Source organism: Bos indicus x Bos taurus, chromosome 15 (assembly GCF_003369695.1).
Source record: "Bos indicus x Bos taurus breed Angus x Brahman F1 hybrid chromosome 15, Bos_hybrid_MaternalHap_v2.0, whole genome shotgun sequence".
NCBI classification, from domain to species: domain Eukaryota; kingdom Metazoa; phylum Chordata; class Mammalia; order Artiodactyla; family Bovidae; genus Bos; species Bos indicus x Bos taurus.
Window position 1 is genome coordinate 83,392,615 of NC_040090.1, and position 22,783 is coordinate 83,415,397.

The following is a 22,783-nucleotide window of genomic DNA, read 5'->3' on the forward strand; positions in this document are numbered from 1 at the left end:
AAAAGGAGTTTACTAACTCAACATTGTATATTTTAACCTAATATAAAGGATGTGTTTTAAGAATTTGCAGTAAAAAAAGATGAGAAGTATAATCTGAAATAATCTTAGACCTGCCTTTCATTAGTTGCTTGATTTGGGGCAGGATCTTTATCTTCTCTATTCTTCTATGTCCTGATGTGTAAAATAAGTATAAAAATGATGGCACTAACCATCTGGCAGGTTTATAACAAGGGTTAAATAACCAAATGTCTGAGAAAAAATTTTAGCACATACTAAGTGTTCATTAAATTTTCTAAAAAACAATTTTATTGAAGTATTGTTGATTTAAATTGAGGTCTGGCTTTCCAGGTGGTGCCATGGTAAAGAATCTGCTTGCCAATGGAAGAGATGCAGGATACATGGGTTCAATCCCTGAATCAGGTATCCCTGAATCCCTCTGTATCCCTGAATCCCCCATAGAAGGAAATGGCAACCCACTCCAGTATTCTTGCCTGGGAAATCCCATGGACAGAGGAGCCTAGTGACTATAATTCATGTGTTTGCAAAGAGTCAGACATGACTGAGTATGCTTGCACTCCCACAATACTATCATTAATATTACTGCTAGCTTTAGTCTCTGAGATTATGTGCCAAAATGAGAAAAAAAAATACCATTTACTATTTGTTTTCATATAGCACCCATGGAAATCAGTCATTATATAATTTTATTAGCTACTACAAAGTTATTGGATTTAGGTAATTGGTTTAGCAACTGTATTACAGAAGTCCCAGGATTTCACTATTCTTCCATTACCAGTGCACTGACAGAGTTAATATTAACTAGTCTCATAACAGTTAATATTAACTAGTTAATATTAACTCTGTCAGTGCACTGGTAATGGAAAAATAGTGAAATCCCGGGACTTCTGTAATAGGCTTCCATCCCCTTAGTGAAACTCAGCTCACTCCGTCCTAGCACACAAAAATCTTTACTAGACCTACATACAAGATTCTCTCTCAAAAGCCTCTTCTTCACTACATTCATATTCTCAGATTCTTACCATCATATATAAGTAGTATTCAGCAGATTGGAACATTATCTTTTATCACAAAAAAGTCATAAGAATCTAGGCATGTGTTATTTATTAGGTAGATACGTTTAATGAACTCAAGGTTAAACTAAAACAAGATCTTTCCCTCCCCACCCCCCAGGTTATGTGGTTAACAATAACATGAGATACATGGAGAACAGGAACAATGTGACAGAGTTCATTCTACTGGGGCTGACACAGAATCCAAAGATGCAGAAAGTCATATTCATAGTCTTTTTGGTTGTCTACATTGTCTCTGTGGTAGGAAATGTGCTCACCATGGTCACCATCACTACCAGCCCATTATTGGGGTCTCCCATGTACGTTTTCCTGGCTCATCTCTCTTTTATTGATGTCTGCTATTCCTGTGTCAATACCCCTAAACTGATTGTAGATTCACTCCATAAGAAGAAAACCAGCTCTTTCATTGAATGCATGTGCCAGATCTTTGGAGAGCATTTATTTGCAGGTGCTGATGTCATCCTGCTGACTGCAATGGCCTATGACCGCTATGTGGCCATCTGCAAGCCCTTGCACTACACGACCACCATGAACTGGCAGGTGTGTTGGTTGCTAGTGGGAGTGGCATGGGCAGGAGGCTTTCTTCATGCAACCATTCAGATCCTCTTTATCTTCAGGTTACCCTTCTGTGGCCCTAATGTCATAGACCACTTTATGTGTGATCTGAACCCTTTGCTCGAACTTGCCTGCGCTGATACCCACACTCTAGGACTCTTTGTTGCTGCCAACAGTGGGTTCATCTGTCTGTTAATCTTCCTCCTTTTGGTTGGCTCCTATACAGTCATTCTGCTCTCTTTAAGGACACGGAGCTTGGAGGCGAGGCAAAAAGCCCTTTCCACCTTGATGTCCCACATTACAGCGATCCTCTTGTTCTTTGTGCCAAGCGTTTTTACTTACATGAGACCAGCAGTTACTTTACCTATTGATAAAGCAGTTGCTGTATTCTACACTATGATAACTCCCATGTTAAATCCCTTAATATATACCTTGAGAAATGACCAGATGAAAAATGCCATTAGGAAATTGTGTAGTAGAAAAGTGATTTCAAGTAATCGATAAAATGTGCTTGTGTTCCAATGTTCATTCAACTGATGCAAATGTCAAAAGGACATTATTGGTGAATGCACATAATCGGTTAAGAATATCAATGAGATAAAGAAAATAATAACCAACAGAAATCATTGCTTCTGCAAAAAGGGGAGAAGAAAGTAATTCAAGAAATGATAGAATGACCTAGCAGAGGACAACTCATATTATTTAAAATGTTCTGCAAAATCGGAAACTGATTTTACTAGTTTCATCACTGTATATACATTCATAAGCTTTAATCCCAGTAAAATGAAATAAAATAGATAATTCATTGACATTTAGCAGTCATTTCTATAATAACACAAGAGGTAGGCATTCTTTTTATTCCCATTTTAACAGGTGAGTAATAAACATAAAAGAGGATGATCCAAACAAAAAAATTGAAGATCCAGTAATCAGAGTATAACTTCCTCTCATTCCATGTTCTTCACTGCTGTGATATACTGCCAGGCAATGCAATAGTAAGGTAATATAATTATACTGTTACCATTTATTGGGACAACAGCAATCCTGGACTAATTATCTATCTTTCTCTCTCTATATATATATATCCAAATATATATTTGTTATATATTTATATATTTAATTGGCTCTATATACTAGTATATGTACTGTCTTTTATTAAATACATATATTCATATGTATAACTAAATCACATATTTTCACTTACTCTGTTCATTTTTTATGTATCATAGTGGGTTGTAATATGTTGATTGTAACACCATGTTATGTAACTACTTTTGAAATACAAAATGAATGGGTAATTTAAACTCTAACGCATAAATAACAATGTTACACCATATTAAAAAATCCTTTTAGCATTAAGAAACATTAAAAATAAAAAACGTGATGCATAAAAAAGCACCCCCCCCCAAATTCTGTATTTTCATGTCAGCAACTTATATTTATAAACCATCAGAAAAGAGGATGATTTAAATAAAAGAATATTTTAATTCCAGACAGTAATTTCAATGTATTCTCTAAACAGTCCTATTCCATGAAATACTTGCAGACTTCCTAGCAATAATTTCTGCAAATAGCACAATTTTGGTTTATGATAAATGTTGAATGGATAAACATTATTAGAAAGGAAAATGAATACATTCAGTAAAATATAGGGAAAAAGAAAATAGTAGTGGAGAATAGGAATTTTTTCTCATCTTTTTCAGAATCTAGGAAGAATTCTAGTTATGTCTATTTTGGAAGCCACAAGTTGTTTTAGTCCTGCTTATGTAAGAAAAAAAATTGAAAGTATGTTATCACATTAAAAAAAATCTTTTACACTGATATCTTCTCTGTTCTTAGAATTTATTAGTTTATGAATATTGTTTGATTTGTTATATTTTTCTTTTTTCAAATTAATTTTTTTTTATTTTTAAACTTTTAATTTTGTATTAGAGTATAGTCAATTAACAATGTTGTGATAGTTTCAGGTGAATAGCAAAGGGACTTAATAGCAATACATATACATGTACTAATTCTTTCCCAAAGTCCCTTCCCATCCAAGCTGCTATATAATATTGAGCAGAGTTACATGTGCTATTCAGTAGATCCCTGTTTGTTATTGATTTTAAATACAGCAGTGTGCACACATCCATCCCATGTACATGTTGTATTTTTCTGTTATTAATTTTTATTTCTAAATTTTTATTACTTTTTAAATGAAAAATGGTTTTAAAAATATGTAGCTCTGTCTATACAGAAAACAATTTCAGTGAAAATATTTTCCATTCAGTTCTTTTGTCCTTCGTTCATTAAACAACAAATATTTTTGAGCTCAAGAAATATAACAATGGTCCATGGGGTTGCAAAGAGTCAGGGACTTCTGAAGTGACTGCACATGTGCACGTAGATGACTTTGATCAGTGGACAGAGGAAGGGGAGTTTTGTGACTTTTATGCCAAGAGTTCTGCAATGATAAGCAGGCATCACACCAAAGCAGACAGTTGCAGAACTAATAGCCCTATTCGTTATTAAAAAAAAAAAAATCCTTGAAGGTCAGTAGAGATGGAAATCCTCCCAGTTAGTACAAGTTCAGGCACTACACCTGGTTTTTCATCTTGATTGGAAAAAGACATGTCAGATGTGCAATATGTATTGATTCATGGATTTTGACCAACAATTTGGCTGGATGTTAGGAACAAGGAAAGAGCGTGTTTAGAAAATTGGGCAAAACCAATTTGGTCAAAACCCCAAAATTCTAAGGTCAGTTGTTTATAATATGTAAGCAATTGTTTGAGGCATGTGGGGTAAGAATCTCAGCACAGGGAACAGGTCGGATTAAGGAGAGTATAAGGTGCCACAGGAGTCTGGTGGCTACAGTCCATGGGGGTTGCAAAGAGTTGGACACAACTGAGTGATTAACACTTTCACTGCATCAACAGGCTACTTGCAACGGGCCTTAAACTTCCAAAGTAAAACCTTTCAAGATAGATTCAATCATAAGAGCTGAATTCAATCATAAGTAGGTTGTTTGAAAGAATTGAGAGAGTAAAGAAAGCATATTGCATGAAGAATAAGAAGTAGCTTGAAAAATAACAAATTGTAATAAAAAAAGTCACTTTCAAGAAAGTCTAAATACAATAATTTTTTTTTTCAACTGTTGGAAGAAAAGAAGCAACTGTAAGTAAAACATATGGTGGTGTTCCTATCTTTAAGATTTAGGAAAAACTGTAGAAAAGTTATTTGTATATATGCTGTATCACAAATGTATCATGGAAATTATAATTTGGGGGTTCATACTACACACAATTATTGAAAGCAAAACATCAAATACAGTTAAATGATTTGGGAACCAAAAAAAAAAAAAAAACCCAAAACAAAAATGGTGACAGTGCTTAGAAATTTCATCAAAAGACCTTGTGCGTGTGAAGGAAGGGCCCATTGATGGATTTTATGGTTTTCAGTGACCAGAGCCCAGATACTGATCAGGTCAAACAGGGGTCTCCAAGGTCCTTGCTTCCTTCTAAGAAAAATGTTAAGTCATTTCCTTGTTCCCAAGGAAAGAGTTCCTGGGGAAGCAATAGTTACTTTCAGAGAGAAGGTTTCTCCATCTGCCTTTCCCCTTCTATAGCTGTTGAAACCTATAAAAGGTTACTCTAAGGAAATTTTAAAAGTCTTATAAATAGAAACATATCTCACATTCATAGATTAAACAATTAGTATAATTAAGATAACATAATTCCTCACAGTGATCTGTAGACTCTATAATTTCCATCCAGATACTAATGTTATTCTTCTTTTTTTTTTTTTCCCAGAATGAAAACATTGATCCTAAAATTCATAAGGCACTCCAAGAAACCTTAAATAGCTAAAGAGCCTTGAAATAGTTTTGAAATGTTCTTTATTAAGAACAAATTGGGAGGACTCACACTTCTTGCTGAACTTAATAAAAGCTACAGTAATTAAAACAATGTATTAGAATGAGATGACAAAGATCAAAAGAATAGAAATAAAGGTCCAGAAATAACCCTTATATCTACTGGCAATTATTTTTTCACAAGGTTGCCAACACCATTCCATAGGCATTGAATACTATATATACAGGTAGTACTGAAAAACTTTTGTATCAAAATTAAAAAAAAGTGAATTTGGAACCCTACCTCACACCATAAATGGATACTAACTCAAAAGAGATCAAGGATCAGATGCACATCTAAAAATATAAAATTCTTGGTAGGGAGAAATATTCATAACCTTGAATAAGCCACAAATAGCACAAGGAAAATAGAAGAATTAGATTCAATCAAAATTAAAAACTCTTGTGCATTAAGAGACACTATCAAGAAAATGAAAGCTAGAAGCACTGTTGATGGGAATGTAAAATAGTGATAAGATGTTGGTCCTCTCTATTGTTTTGTTCACTTTCTTTTCATTTATTTTTTTTCTCTGATCTTCATGATTGCTTTCTATTAACTTTGGTATTAAACAAATTAAAGTGAATGAAATATGCCAAGTTATTTAATAATAATTCACCATGATCATATGTAAGTTATACCAGGAATAAAATATTATTTGAAGTGAAAAACATAATCAATTATATTCACTAAATTAACAGAATAAAAGAGGATAATAACATCATTTCAGTTGTTCAGTTGCTAAGTTGTGACTAACATTTTGTGATCATTTCAATAGATGCATACAAATTAATACACTTCTATTTGTATTTATGAATGAAAATATTTATGAATAAATATCCCACAAGATAGTTATTACTAAATAAGGAAAGGAAAAGTGTTTACTCAACCTGATAAAAAAGGCATTGGTATAAAAACTATAGCCACCCTCATACTTAATGATGAATTCTCTCTCAAGATTGAAAACAAGTCTCTCCTTTCCAAATTCTGTTCTACATTGTAAGACTCCAGCCATTGCAACAAAGTAAGAAAAATAAAGGACACACAGATGGGTAGAGAAGAGCAAGATCATGCAAATATTTTTATGGGCAGATAACATCCTTATATAGTTAAAAATTGTGAAGGCCTCTACAAAAAATAAAATAGACCTAAGCAACTAACTAAACAAGGTGACAGGATAGAATTTCAACACAAAATATCAAATGGATTTCTATAAAAGCAATTAAAAATATAAACAAAATGTTATGTAAAATACTACAAAACGTTAACTTTGATGATTGTATTATGAGCACATTTAAAAATATAGTCAAGATTTATATATGAAAACCATAAAATACTATTGAAAGTAAATATCTAAGTAAAGGGATATATATGCCATGTTGATAGATTAACAGATTCAATGTGTTTACCATATCAATTTTTATAATTTTAAAGCAATTCCAATAAATATAGCCCACAGATATTTGAAGAAACTAAAAATAATGTTTTGAAATTTATCCTGAAATATAAACTTTTTATTTATTTATTTTTACTTTACAATATTCTATTGGTTTTGCCGTACATCAACATGAATCTGCCATGGGTGTACATGTGTTCCCAATCCTGAGCCCCCCTCCCACCTCCCTCCCCATAGGATCCCTCTGGGTCATCCCAGTGCACCAGCCCCAAGCTTCCTGTATCCTGCATCAAACCTGGACTGGCAATTCATTTCTTATATGATATTATATATTTTTTAATGCCATTCTCCCAAATCATCCTCCCGCACCCTCTCCCACAGAGTCCAAAAGACTTTTCTATACATCTGTGTCTCTTTTGCTGTCCCCATACAGGGTTATCGTTACCATCTTTCTAAATTCCGTAAGTATGCGTTAGTATACTGAATTGGTGTTTTTCTTTCTGGCTTACTTCACTTTGTATAATAGGCTCCAGTTTCATCCACCTCATTAGAACTGATTCAAATGTACTCTTTTTAATGGCTGAGTAATACTCCATTGTGTATATGTACCACAGCTTTCTTATCCATTCATCTGCTAATGGACATCTAGGTTGCTTCCATGTCCTGGCTATTATAAACAGTGCTGTGATGAACTTTGGGGTACACATGTCTCTTTCAATTCTGGTTTCCTCAGTGTGTATGCCCAGCAGTGGAATTGCTGGGTCATATGGCAGTTCTATTTCCAGTTTTTTAAGGAATCTCCACACTGTTCTCCATAGTGGCTGTACTGAAATATAAACTTTTAAAAGAAATAGGGATGAAAAAGAACTCTCAATAAAATAACAAAATTGGAAAATAATTCTACCAAAATTGAAGACTTAGTATAAACTTCTCATAACCATGTTGTATAGTACTGAAACATAATAGACTATACTTAAAAAATGTAAATGTAGAGTTTCTTTAAAAAAAAAAAAGACATCAAGTTAATTCAATGCAAAATAAGAGATTTTTCAACAAATGCTGATTTTTTCACAAGTGTTTATTTATAATGTCAGGTCTAAAATATTGATCTACCTCCACATCAGGTACGTTTGTTCTAGAATTTTTCCAGGCTTAAGTTTAACATCTAGTTATTTGACTCATTTTGCATTAATTTTTGCATAAAGTAGTGGTTGAAGTTCATTGTTTAATTATATGGATAATCTAGAATATATAATAGTGCTAATTAGCATTATTACTAAGAAAATGTGAAGTTTCTTTTATAGGTACATTGTGGAGAAGGAAATGGCAACCCACTCCAGTATTCTTGCCTGGAAAATCCCATGGAAAGAGGAAGCTGGTGGGCTACAGTTCATGAAGTTGCAAAGAGTTGAACACTGCTGAGGACAGACACACATAGGTACTTTGTATATATATGCTATGTATATGTGTATATATATAATGTAAATACATTTATATATAAAAGTTTACACATACAATTTTATATACTACATAAATTTGTGTGTGTGTGTGTGTGTATATATATATATATATATATATATATATATATATATATATATATATAAGAGTCATGTTCGACTCTTTGTGACCCCATGGACTGTAGCCTACCACACTCCTCCATCCATGGGATTTTCCAGGCAAGAGTACTGGAGTGGGTTGCCATTTCCTTCTCCAGGGGATCTCCCTGACCCAGGGATTGAACCTGGGTCTCCCACATTGTAGGCAGATGCTTTACTATCTGAGCCAGCAGGGAAGTCATACACACACACACACACACACACACACATATATATATATGTACCTATATCTAGAATATATAAACCATCTTTACCACAAATTAGTAATAAGAAACTCAGATATCATTCTTAAATTGTGCAAAACATTTGAAAAGAAACTTCCAGAGGGGGAAAAAAAATAGATATGTGAATGGCCAATAAAGTATTTTTTAAAATGTTCAACATTATTAGTCATCAGGGAAAACAAACTAAAACCTTAGTAATCTATCACTGCACATGTTCTAAAATGACTAAAAGGGAAAAAAAATCATGCAAAGTGATAAGAATGGTGAACAATTCTTGTATTTGAATTTAGAACTCCCTTCTTGAGCTTTAAATATCTCTCCACATGTTTAATGTTGCCTAGGATTCCGTAATGATCATCACATGGATTCCTGAGATGATGTATCTGGAGCCTTTTATAGTTTCCATTTATTCTAAAAGTACTATGATAATTGCAAAAAACTGGTTTGACACCAAGTATTTTAAAACCACTGCCATTATTATGTCCTCATTGCTTTTGTCTCTCTTGACAATGGATACCAGGTTTCCAGTAATACTTTTGTATGGATAAGACGGAAGTTTTCTTTCCAAAATAAGTGCACAGGTTGACTACATCATAAGCTGCCAGGCTGGAATTAAGCAATCCTTGCTAGTCACAGGACATCAACCTTCTTAGAAAGCTTGGTTCAGATAGAATAAGGGGACTCGCATGTTTTGGTTGCAAGCAGGGAATACAATTCCCCACTCAGGAATGAGAGTTTTATAAATGCATGCCTCCAGAATACCTGCTTCTAAGACAAAGCTTTAACATCAAAGCAGATAATTAATTCACTGGAGAGAAAATAGCATCTACAAGACAAGAACGTTTATGGAAGTCTCTTTAAATATCCATGCATTACAGATGAAAATGTCTTTTCTGTTTTCATCTCCAGAGCAAAATTCATCAAGGGTGCAATGACACATTTGCATATGTTTTCACCACTATTTCTGCCTCTTGTCTGTAAGACTAAAACTACTTGTTTTAGCCATTTCCCCATAATGTTCCAAGCTAATGCATTCTAAATTCAAGCCCCGGATTTTCTTTGTAAACTTTGTGAGTCTTTAGGCTAGAAGAAAAGACTTAAAAAAAAAAAAAAAAAAGGATAATATTTCTGCTGTGAATAATCTGAACAGGGTCTTTTGGAATATGTCATATCTTTCATACTGAAAGCTACTTATCCCAAGATGAGGCAGGATAATTTGAAAATGGAATTAGTTCTGAGCACTTTGAAAATCATTAATATCTTCTAAGACCAGAAGGTAAGTTGTTTGATAGTGTCAATTATAGAGCTTGTGATTTTCTGTATACAGTAATCATTCTGTTTCAACAGTTTTCAAATATAGTAATAGAGCATTTTAACTTCACCCCATTCTTCAAAAGGTAGTTTGTAAATATCATTAACATAATTTTACAAATGAAAAAATTATGGCTCATAGGATTTAAGAAATGTTTAAGATCTAACTAAATATCAGATAAAGTTCTTTGGCCATGAGATACTTCTTTTAATGATTAAGACTAATCATGTGAATGAAAATAAAACTTTAAATATAATTTACACATATGTAAATAAACATAAATATTAAATTATATAAATCATCACTTGTTTAGTTCAAACATGAATGTGAAGAACCTTTCCTGGATCAACTGCTGTGAATAATAAGGGTCTCTGTGACTTCATTAAAAGTAAAATTGGAGATAACTCTTCCTCACTTTGGTTAATTTATTTGTATTATTGCACAAAATGTCAGTTCTTCCTACTGCTGCATTCATAAGTAGAAGAATAAATGAAATGCCTTTATGTGTTCTCCACAGTGTGGTGGATATATTCATACATGTTTCCTGAATCAATTTTTATAACAACCTGTGAGGTAGAGGCTATTGTTCTCACTTGATTAGAGGAAACAAGGATGGAAGCTGCAAAGAAGTGTACCCCAGATCAAGAAGTTGTAAGTAGGGGAAAGCAAGATTCTTATCTGGTCTTTCTGAGTCTCAAAACAGCATACTCAACAACTGGGATTGTGATTTTCAACATTTTGCAGAAGAATCTGTGAGATTATATTTTATAGGGGAATTGGAGAGAGACAAAAAGGCTAAGGGAACACAAAAATAAAGTGGATCTACAAAGAAAGCAGCACCATATGTTGTTGTTGCTGTTGTTGTTCAGTTGCTCAGTCATGTCCAACTCTTTGTGATCCCATGGACTGCAGCATGCTGGGCTTCCCTGTCCTCCACCATCTCCTGGAGCTTACTAAAAATCATTAATTAATTAATATTTGAGGATTCAAAAAAGCTATATTGTGTGTGTATGTGTGGCTGTTCCTGTGTGTCTGTTGTATTTGCTTAATATACATTTGCTTCTAAAGTTATTAAAGTAATTCAAGTCATCATGGTCACATCAAAATAATTTACTAGGTAAATATTGTTTATTATGATATAATATAGAGCATGAGTTAAAAATTTGAAGCACAGTCAGTATTCATTAAGTTTTAGTTAATGATTATTATTATGACTAAAAATAGTCTTTACAATTTTTAATCCTGTGCAAAATAATGAAATAATACTATCCACATAGGTTGCCATCATGCCATGATGATGTAAGTCGTTGGAAGTATGTTTGTTAGCATTATAAATTTACTGGAATTAGGCAACACATTGATCATTCAATTACAGTAGCTGTGTCATTTCATTTCCTTCTCATCAGCAATGCTCTGTTAAAATTTATGCCAACTATTACAATTAGTCTGATAGTGAGGTTCCCTTATCTATCCTCCTTCACTTTCCTGAACCTCCACCTACTTCATAAAAGTCACACAAAGACCTCTATTTGAGTTATATCCAGCATTCCTTCTTTCTCAAATGCTTCTTCATCTTTCCACTAGTATTCCAATTACTTTCCCTGGTTTCTCATTTTCTAAGATTAAAAGGAAAACTCTTTAACTTTGAATTTATAGTCTTTGCATCCATTTTCTATTTCTTTTTTCAGGCTTAGTTGCCACTACACATGAGACCTACTGCTTCTACTAAGGCCCTAAGTCATCTCACATGATTCAGTGTACAGAGATACCCTCTTGCCTCTGTGTTCACTAAATTCCTCCTGATTCTAACCATTTTCTTCTGCCAGGAAAGAATCTGAGTAATTTTTCAGGATATCAGAAGCTTTTTTTTTTTTTTAATCTCAAATAAACTCACAAGGATACAGAACTCAATAGAACTTAGGTATTTATTATCGGAGACAATGATTCAAGGTTACATTATGAAAAAGTGACATTTTTTCATGTAATGTAATTAACCATAATATGAGATATATGGAGAAAAGGAATAATGTGACAGAATTTATTCTACTGGGACTCACACAGAATCTGAAGGTGCAGAAAATCATATTTGCTTTGTTTCTCATTGTCTACATTGTCTCTATGGTAGGGAATGTGCTCACCTTGGTCACCATCACCACCAGCTCATTATTGGGGTCCCCCATGTACTTTTTCCTGGCTCATCTCTCTTTTATTGATGCCTGCTATTCCTGTGTCAATACCCCTAAACTCATTATAGATTCACTCTATGAGAAGAAAGTCAGCCCTTTCAATGGATGCATGACTCAAATATTTGGGGAACATTTCTTTGGAGGTGCTGATGTCATCCTGCTCACTGTGATGGCCTATGACCGCTACGTGGCCATCTGCAAGCCCTTGCACTATACGACCATCATGAATCGGCGGCTGTGTGGACTGCTAGTGGGAGTGGCGTGGGTGGGAGGCTTTCTTCATGGAATAATTCAGATCCTCTTCATCTTCAGGTTACCCTTCTGTGGCCCTAATGTCATAGACCACTTTATGTGTGATCTGAACCCTTTGCTCAATCTTGCCTGCACTGATACCCACATTATAGGACTCTTTGTTGCTGCCAACAGTGGGTTCATCTGTCTGTTAAACTTCCTTCTCTTGATGGGCTCTTACGTGGTCATTCTGCACTCCCTAAGGACCTACAGCTTGGAGGCGAGGCAAAAAGCCCTCTCCACCTGCATCTCCCACATCACAGCAGTTGTCTTCTTCTTCGTGCCCTGCATATTTGTGTACCTGAGACCCGCAGCTACTTTACCTCTTGATAAAGCAGTGGCTGTATTTTACACTATGATAACTCCCATGTTAAATCCCTTAATCTATACCTTGAGAAATGACCAGATGAAAAATGCCATTTGGAAATTGTTTAGTCGGAAAGCTATTACAGATGTAATATAAATGTGCCTGGACACCAAAGTCAATTGAAGAGAGGGAAAGTTCAAAAGGATATTTTTGACCAAAGAAAGAAACTAGTATAAATCATAAGTTCTACAAAGAGGGCAGAATAAACGGGTGTAGAAATGGGACAAAAAAACAGGCTTTTGCAAATTTGGAAAACTACCAATTTTTTACCTATTTATCTATCTTCATTACTGTTTATGGATTCAAAACTATTTTTCTAATAAAACAAAGTGACAAAATATGCTGATATTTATTAATAATCTCAATTACAATCGAAAGTGTAGACGTAGCTATTATCGCCATATTACAAGTGAGCGAACAAACAGCAAGGAATATGTTTCAAAGCAAAAATACTGAGGAACCAGTGACCAGAACCTACCTATACTATCAGACCATGTTCTTAAATGTTGTGATGTATGACCAGGCCATAATAATCAACAAGCAACATAGTTACATTTGTTAGCATTTATAGAAACAGTTCTGCTGAAATATATATTTATATAGATATGTATCATACATTAGTATATACACTATCATAATGTATATATATATATATATTTAGTTGTCATTATATATGAATAAATGCTAATGATTTTAATAATACTGACCACTTTTAATGTGTCATAGTTGATGGTTTTATGGCAAGTAGTGTGTTACTGTGGTGTTTAACTATTCTAGGAATATAAAAGCAATGGACCATTTAATATCTAAGTAGTAAATGATATACTATATTTCAAAATTTCCTATTGCATTCAGAATCACTTTGAATCACTCATGTAGCCATCTTATCCTGATAAGGAATCAGAAGGAGGGATGATGTAAATAAAATAATGTTTAATGTCAGATGGGAGTTTCAATGTATTAAGTATATAAATAGTCATACTGCATAAAGTATTTGCCTACTTGCTAACATTTTTTTTTACAATTAGCCCAATGTCTGGTTCATAATAAATGCTGAATAAATAATATAAGTGTAAACAAAGATGAATAACATTAATAAAATGAAGGTAAATAAGATAGTGATAGAGATTAGAAAACTTTTTCTACTTTTATGTGTTTCAGAGTCTGGGATGAATTCTAGTTTTGTCTCCTTGGAAACCACTATTTTTATTTATTCCCACTTAAACTATGAAAAAGAAAGAAACTAAAGCTGTTTCTATAATCAAATGAGCAAATTATTTATCTTTTATTCTTTGTGCTATTACCAAGTTTTCATTATAGAGTTACTGTGGGCTTTTTCTGTTATTTGTTAATCAGTTTGCTTTTGGGTAACACTATATTATGAAAAGTTTTTTTTTTTTTTAATAAGTAGCTTCAGTTTTATACAAAGTAATTTCAGTATAAATGTATTCCATTTATCACTTTCATTCTTCATTCATTAAACAAAAAATAGTTTGGAAGGAATGAATAAAGCACATTAATATTTGCTTGGGTTTCAGTGATAAAGTGGAGGAGGAACTGGCACCCCACTCCAGTACTCTTGCCTGGAAAATCCCATAGATGGAGGAGACTGGTTGGCTACAGCCCAATTAGGGTTTATGAAGAGTCGGGTTACTAAGAGTGGGGTTATGAAGAATCGGACACAACTGAATGACTTCACTTTCACTTTTCACTGTCATGCATTGGAGAAGGAAATGGCAACCCACTCCAGGATTCTTGCCTGGAGAATCCCAGGGATGCGGGAACCTGGTGGGCTGCCATTTATGGGGTCACACAGGGTCGGACATGACTGAAGCGACTTAGCAGCAGCAGCAGCAGAGAAATTCAAGAGATGCCTTCACAAAGTTTAGGACTACTGCTGCTGCTGCTGCTGCTGCTACTGTTAAGTCACTTCAGTCGTGTCCGACTCTGTGTGACCCCATAGATGGCAGTCCACCAGGCTCCCCCTTCCCTGGGATTCTCCAGGCAAGAATACTGGAGTGGGTTGCCAGTTCCTTCTCCAATGCATGAAAGTGAAAGGTGAAAGTGAAGTTGCTCAGTCATGTCCAACTCTTAGTGACCTCATGAACTGCAGCCTACCAGCCTCCTCTGTCCATAGGTTTTGCCAGGCAAGAGTACTGGAGTGGGTTGCCATTGCCTTCTCCTTAGGACCACTGAGAGACCCTCAAAAGTACAGATGATTACAATGCAGTTTTACAAAAAATAAGACAATGGAAGCGCAGGATGCTATAAGGGCATGCTTGATGGATATACAACAAAGACTTTGGAATTAGAAAGTTTACAGAGTGAAAAAAATCTCCAAACTGAAACTAAAAGTATGAGAAAATGTTACCAGAATAAATAGGCACCAATTGAAGTAAGAGTGTTCTTGGAGATGGAATATATAACAAAGGCTAGAAGGTGAATATAAGAATGCAGAAATCCTAATAATTTTGAAAGAGTTGTGGTTGTGAAATCAACTATTCATTTAAAATTGTTTATTGTATTCCCACTATATGCCAGGAAACACGCTGGGCATTTAGCTTATAAAGGGAAAATAGCAAGAGACAGAAATAGGGAAGTTAAAGAAGGGTCTCGTAATTGTGTCGAGGCTTGATGCTATGTATTATATGGAAAATACTGGATGGTCTTTTAAGCTAGCTAATGATGCAGTTAGAGTTGAGATTTAGGTGATGACTCCAGATAAAGTACAGAAAATAAATTGAAGGGAGCAAGACAGGCATCAGAAGGGCAGTTAGAAGGTAACTTTAATTATTTAGGTATGAAATGATAGAGGGTTGAGCTGCAGTGGTACCAATGATGACACAGAATGTGGAGGACATATTGCACCTGGTCATATCTCTCTCACTGGGCCAGTGTACCCAGGAATAGCTGCTGTATGGCTGAGCAGCTAAGAACTCACAACCCCATTGTTTCTGTACATTTGCACCAGAGAAAATTGGAGCTGCTTCACTGGGGATTATTCTCACCATCCCAGGGTCCACCACCGGCCAATAAATGATTGGATTGGGGGTGAAAGAATGGTCCTCTTGCATTAAGGTGGAACGAGTATCATAGTACAATAAATACTGCAGAACTCTCAGGCCTCCTGGGTAAATCCAGACACTAATTGAGACTCTATTCTTTTCCCTTGTACTACAGCTTCCCTCAACATTTCTCCTTAGAAATTACTTTTATAAATTTCCCTCTCTGTATTTGCACCTAAGAAGACCAAAGTAAAATGAAGAAATAGAGAAGGGTTCGAGAAATATTCCAGATTTATAGGCAAAATAATTTCATATATAAAATGAAGATTTGAGAAAGAAGAGTCATGATGAAATCCAGATCCTATCATAGATCACTGGAGGTTTGAGTAACCCAGGAAGAAAAAGCAAAAGAAAACCAAGTCTTTGCCAATAGAAGAGGTCTCCCCACATCCAGAGGACATGACCTCTCATCTGCTATCTGAAGGATTAACCCTGTATTGGTTGAGGAAACTGCAGCCATTGTGAAAGACAGTATTACGTTTCTGAATAAGTGAAAAATAATATTACCCAATGATCCAGTTTTTCCAGTTCTGGGCATATTCCCAAAAGAATTGAAATCAGGAATTCAGATATTTGTAGGGTAGTTGCACTACTCAGAGCAGCCAAAATGGTTAAGGAACCTAAGTACCCATCAACACATGAACAGATAAACAAAATGTGGTATACAGTTAAAACAATATAATTCAACACTTAAAAATAATGAGTCTCTGACACATGCTACAACAGAAAAAATGAAGATGAGTTAAAATATTCCATTCAATTTTCATAAACTTTGTATTTTATAAATGGTTTATATTTATAGCAGGTTGTAAAAAAAAAAAAAAAAACCCACAGTTTTCATGTACCCTATATTCAGTTTCACCTGTATTCATCTCATGTTAGTGAGAGGGTAACAGACAGGAAGGCCAGGGGTCTCCAAATGGAGAAAATAGGCCTCAAGTGTCAGACATTTTTCTCTCTCTTAAGTGGCAGGAGGAAACAAACTAGCAATATTTTTTTTCCTTCCCTATACAAATTTAAAAGGAGGTTTCTCTTAAAATACTGTGTTGCCATAATGACACCTGGTTTCACCTGAAATTAACTATTCTCAAACCTTGAGTTAACCAATGCATTTTTCTTATGGAAATGTTTGTCTTAAGCTATGTTAATGGACTATGCATTTACCCCAGACCTCTGTCTTCAAGTCGGTTCCACCTAATGGCTCAGAACCTGCTTGACAAATCAGTATGTTATACTCAGATATTATTCCCCTAATCTATGTAAACAAAACGATTTGTATGGTAATCTGCCCTTCTACAAGATTCAAGTCAATCATTTTATGGCCCGGGATGAATCATCTGGTGCCAAGATTATCCCAAAATGCATTTTATGGATGAGGGGCCTGGTGCCATTCTGAGTTTTAAAACATTCTTTTCTTTCATTAACAGACTGCTAGTGACTTCAAGTGGGCCTTAGAAAGCATCACTACAAACAAAGCTAGTGGAGGTGATGGAATTCCAGTTGAGCTATTCCAAATCCTGAAAGATGATGCTGTGAAAGTGCTGCACTCAATATGCCAGCAAATTTGGAAAACTCAGCAGTGGCCACAGGACTGGAAAAGGTCAGTTTTCATGCCAATCCCAAAGAAAGGCAATGCCAAAGAATGCTCAAACTACCACACAATTGCACTCATCTCACACGCTAGTAAAGTGATGCTCAAAATTCTCCAAGCCAGGCTTCAGCAATATGTGAACCGTGAACTTCCTGATGTTCAAGCTGGTTTTAGAAAAGGCAGAGGAACCAGAGATCAAATTGCCAACATCCGCTGGATCATGAAAAAAGCAAGAGAGTTCCAGAAAAACATCTATTTCTGCTTTATTGACTATGCCAAAGCCTTTGACTGTGTGGATCACAATAAACTGTGGAAAATTCTGAAAGAGATGGGAATACCAGACCACCTGACTTGCCTCTTGAGAAATCTGTATGCAGGTAAGGAAGCAACAGAACTTGACATGGAACAACAGACTGGTTCCAAATAGGAAAAGGAGTTCGTCAAGGCTGTCTATTGTCACCCTGTTTATTTAACTTCCATGCAGAGTACATCATGAGAAATGCTGGACTGGAAGAAACACAAGCTGGAATCAAGATTGCCGGGAGAAATATCAATAACCTCAGATATGCAGATGACACCACCCTTATGGCAGAAAGTGAAGTGGAACTCAAAAGCCTCTTGATGAAAGTGAGAGTGGAGAGTGAAAAAGTTGGCTTAAAGCTCAACATTCAGAAAACGAAGATGATGGCATCCGGTCCCACCACTTCATGGGAAATAGATGGGGAAACAGTGGAAACAGTGTCAGACTTTATTTTTGGGGGGCTCCAAAATTACTGCAGATGGTGATTGCAGCCATGAAATTAAAAGATGCTTACTCCTTGGAAGGAAAGTTATAACCAACCTAGATAGCATGTTCAAAAGCAGAGACATTACTTTGCCAACAAAGGTTCTTCTAGTCAAGGCTATGGTTTTTCCTGTGGTCATGTATGGATGTGAGAGTTGGACTGTGAAGAAGGCTGAGCACCGAAGAATTGATGCTTTTGAACTGTGGTGTTGGAGAAGACTCTTGAGAGTCCCTTGGACTGCAAGGAGATCCAACCAGTCCATTCTGAAGGAGATCAGCCCTGGGATTTCTTTGGAAGGAATGATGCTAAAGCTGAAACTCCAGTACTTTGGCCACCTCATGCGAAGAGTTGACTCATTGGCAAAGACTCTGATGCTGGGAGGGATTGGGGGCAGGAGGAGAAGGGGACGACAGAGGATGAGATGGCTAGATGGCATCGCTGACTCGATGGACATGAGTCTGGGTGAACTCCGGGATTTGGTGATGGACAGGGAGGCCTGGCGTGCTGCGATTCATGGGGTCGCAAAGAGTTGGACACGACTGAGCGACTGATCTGATCTGATCTGAGTGACTACATAACTTCCAGCTGAAGACTAGCAGGGGGGTACTCTTTCTGCCCCCTTCTGATGCCTATGTCAGAAGCTTTCTCTATCTATTTATACTTTAATAAAACTTTATTACACAAAAGCTCTGTGCAATCAAGCCTCATCTCTGGCCCCAGATTGAATTCTTCTCCTCCAGAGGCCAAGAATTCTGGCGTCTTTTCGTTTAGTAACAACCTTTCATTAGTATGGTGCATTCGTCACCACTATCTAACCACTGATATCACATTATCTTTAATTAAAATCTGTAAATTAATTAGATTTATTAGTTTTTATTGATGCTGTATTTCTCCTCCAGAATCTGATTCAGGAAACCATCTTACATTCAGTTGTTAAGTTTTCTCCAGCTCCTCCAAACAATGAAAGTTTCTCTGGCTTGTCTTGTCCTTGATAGTTTTAAGGGCTAGGCAGATATTTTGTATAAAATTTTGCATTGGGGTTTTCTGATATTTAATTTGCCATTAGAGCAGATTTATGGTTATTGGGAGAAAGACCAGAGACATAAAGTTCCACTTTCATCATATCATATCAGTGGGTACATACTCTCAATGTGACTTACCACTGTTGGTGTTAAATTTGATCATCTGACTCAGGTAGTATTTGTCATATTTATTCATTATAAATTTACTCCTTTCCCTAATTCCATAGTGTTGTCTTCAGAGTGAAGTAACTTAAATGTGTGCTCAGCTGACACTGAAAAATTGGAGCAACTGAGGACAAAGTATCTGCATAAATTATTTGGAATTTTGTGTATTTTCCTCTATCTAGTAATTGGTCCAGTTATTTATATCATTATAACTCATGGGTATTTATTTTATACTTTGGATTACATTTCAGTTGTCTGTTATTTGCTTTGTTGCTGAACTGTTTTTCCAGTTTGGGCACTGGGGGGCATCTTTTCTTTGACTTCTGTGTTCCTTTGGCTTATTCTCATCACTGTGCAGATGTGTGTGTTTTAGCATTTCCTTACTTTCTGTTGCTGCAAGATGCTCTGGTTCATGTTTACATTCCTTACTGCAGACCTAGAATCTGCCAGTTTTTTTTTTCAGAAGTCTTGATTCATTACTTGAAGAATGATATCAGTAAACAAGACGTGTGTTTTGGAAGACCATCTTTGTTTTTATTCTAGTCCAAATATGTCATTTAGGGCCCATGTAAACATCTTCAATTGAAGGTATAAACCACGTTTTTTTCCATAAGTAATAAGAAAAATTGAAAATTAAGTTGTTTATCACATGTGGTTCATTTCTCTTAATTGGAAGGGAAGGGATACTTTAGGGAATCACCTTCTGCAGAATTCTACATTTTGCATCATTCATGTTTATGTACTCCTCCAGGGAGGCAAAAGAGAAGTACTTTCCTGGTCAAAGTCTTGTGTGAGGGTGGCTTTCAGAAAGTGTGGGTGAATCTGGAATCCACTTAGTCTGTCTTTTGGCATGCTGGTGAGGACCTAAGTCTCCTTGTGAGATCAAGGAGTTCCTGTTCCAGATGAAAAGTTTTTTAAGATCATTTAAAATGATTTTTCTTTTGAGTCAAGGGTATCCAAATTGCCTTGGGATGAAAAAAGAGCAAGTGAACATCCTAACTTCTGCATGAATTCCTACAAACCTGGTAAGATCTTAAAAACCTCAATAGCATCTGAATATAGTATAGTGTGAAACACTACTAGACTATGTATAGGTTATTTTCTTAAAGCTTCCATTCACTCAACAGATACTGGTTAAGACACTACTCTTTTTTAGGCACTCAAATTCAATAGTTTATGAACAAAAATTCCTATCCTTACTTAACACTTAACTTCCTAACATACAATGCTGTCCTTCTATTTTGTTTACTTTAAAATCTACTTTACAGGCCATTGCACGTGTATTTGCCTTTTTTTTTAAAGATTTTTTTTGATGCTGACCACTTTTTTTTCTTTTAAATTTTATTTCATTTTTAAACTTTACATACTTTGTTACAGTATTTCTTCTTCTTTTTTTTATGTCTTGGTGTTTTGGTCACGAGGCATATAGGTTCTTAGCTACCTGACCAGGGATAAAATCCCCACTCCTTGCATTAGAAGTCAAAGTCTTAACCACTGGACCACCAGGGAAGTCCCTGTTATGTTTCCAATAATGACTTAACAACTGGTATAAATAAAACTGCCACCTCTTATTTATTCAGTTCCCTTCACATAGATTTTAAAACCAGTCTCATCTTTTGCTCTCAGAGAAAAGGTTGCAATGATGGCCTTTGACTCTGTGAGTAAAAGTATCTGCAGGCAATGGAACCACTAGACCCATATGCTGAGTGCAGTTGTAATATTATAGATGCTGAAAATCATCCCTTAAGAGACTGAGCATAGTTAGCCTCCTACCAAAGATGCCTAGATTGACTACAACCCACAACTTGTCAATGCTATATATCAACAGACTGCATCACAAAGATTGCTTTATTAAAAAATGGGTTAAAATGTTACCTAATTTGATATTTAATTTGAATGTATTTAACTGTGAATGAAATTAAGCATCTTTACCTATGTTTAGTTGTATAGCAAGAAGAGTCTTTGTTAAAGTGGATTCTTTTGCCCATTAATTATTTTTTCTAAGATTAATAAATGAAATCTATTTATATTTAAAATTATGCTTTTGTCTGGCATGTGAGTTGTAAATATACTTTACCACTTGGGCATATATAATCTGTTACTGCCTGCTTGTTTGGAGACTATAAAGGCACATAAGACAGATTGTTCAGTGATTAGCATACAGCTAGATATGAAAAAAAGCTCTCTTTATTTTTATCTTCCCTTACTTGAGGTGACAGTATAGGCCATTAAAAATATACATTACAAGAATTCAACTGAAAAGTTACAGGTATTACTTGTAGCTTTCTGGGTTTACTTTATAAATTCCTAGTACTTAACCATAAACCTGAAATATTTTTTAAAAGTTCTGAATATGGTATATGTTCATTTTTGAAAATTTCCCTTCATTTTAGACACAGTGAATCCCTGAGTTTAAATTTAACATTGAACAATATAGTATAATTTGAAGAATAAAATTAAAAAAAAAATATGAGCTGAATTTAAGATTGTCAACATCTGGAGACTTTCCTGGTGGCCCAGTGGTTAAGATTGTGCCTTCCAATGTAGGGGGTGTGGGTTTGATTCCTGGTCAGGAGCTAAGATTACACAAGCATTGCAGCGGGGAAAATCAAAACAAAACAGAAGCAATATTGTGATAAATCCAATGAAGACTTAAAATCCTAAAAGAAACCACATTAAAATTGAAAAATATTAAAATTGTAAAGATGTTCAAGCTGGTTTTAGAAAAGGCGGAGGAACAAGCGATCAAATTGACAACATTCGCTGGATCATGGATAAAGCAAGAGAGTTCATGAAAAACATCTATTTCTGTTTTATTGACTATGCCAAAGCTTTTGACTGTGTGGATCACAATAAACTGTGGAAAATTCTGAAAGAGATGGGAATACCAGACCACCTGACCTGCCTCTTGAGAAATCTTTATGCAGGTCAGGAAGCAACAGTTAGGCCTGGACATGGAACAACAGACTGGTTCCAAATAGGACAAGGCGTACGTCAAGGCTGTATATTGTCACCCTGCTTATTTAACTTCTATGCAGAGTACATCATGAGAAATGCTGGGCTGGAAGAAGCACAAACTGGAATCAAGATTGCCAGGAGAAATATCAGTAACCTCAGATATGCAGATGACACCACCCTTATGGCAGAAAGTGAAGAGGAACTAAAAAGCCTCATGTTGAAAGTCAAAGAGGAGGGTGAAAAAGTTGGCCTAAAGCTCAACATTCAGA

The 22,783-nt window shown here is 35.3% G+C and overlaps 2 protein-coding genes across 2 annotated transcripts; both read left to right on the plus strand.

Annotated features, from left to right (window-relative positions):
* The first annotated feature begins 1,220 nt into the window (after nucleotides 1-1,220).
* LOC113905152 (olfactory receptor 4C46-like) lies at nucleotides 1,221-2,150 on the plus strand. Its single transcript, XM_027562134.1, has one exon. It carries the CDS (start codon nucleotides 1,221-1,223, stop codon nucleotides 2,148-2,150), a length of 930 nt encoding a protein of 309 aa, XP_027417935.1.
* Nucleotides 2,151-12,094: 9,944 nt separating this feature from the next.
* LOC113905153 (olfactory receptor 4C46-like) lies at nucleotides 12,095-13,024 on the plus strand. Its single transcript, XM_027562135.1, has one exon. It carries the CDS (start codon nucleotides 12,095-12,097, stop codon nucleotides 13,022-13,024), a length of 930 nt encoding a protein of 309 aa, XP_027417936.1.
* The last annotated feature ends 9,759 nt before the right edge of the window (nucleotides 13,025-22,783 follow it).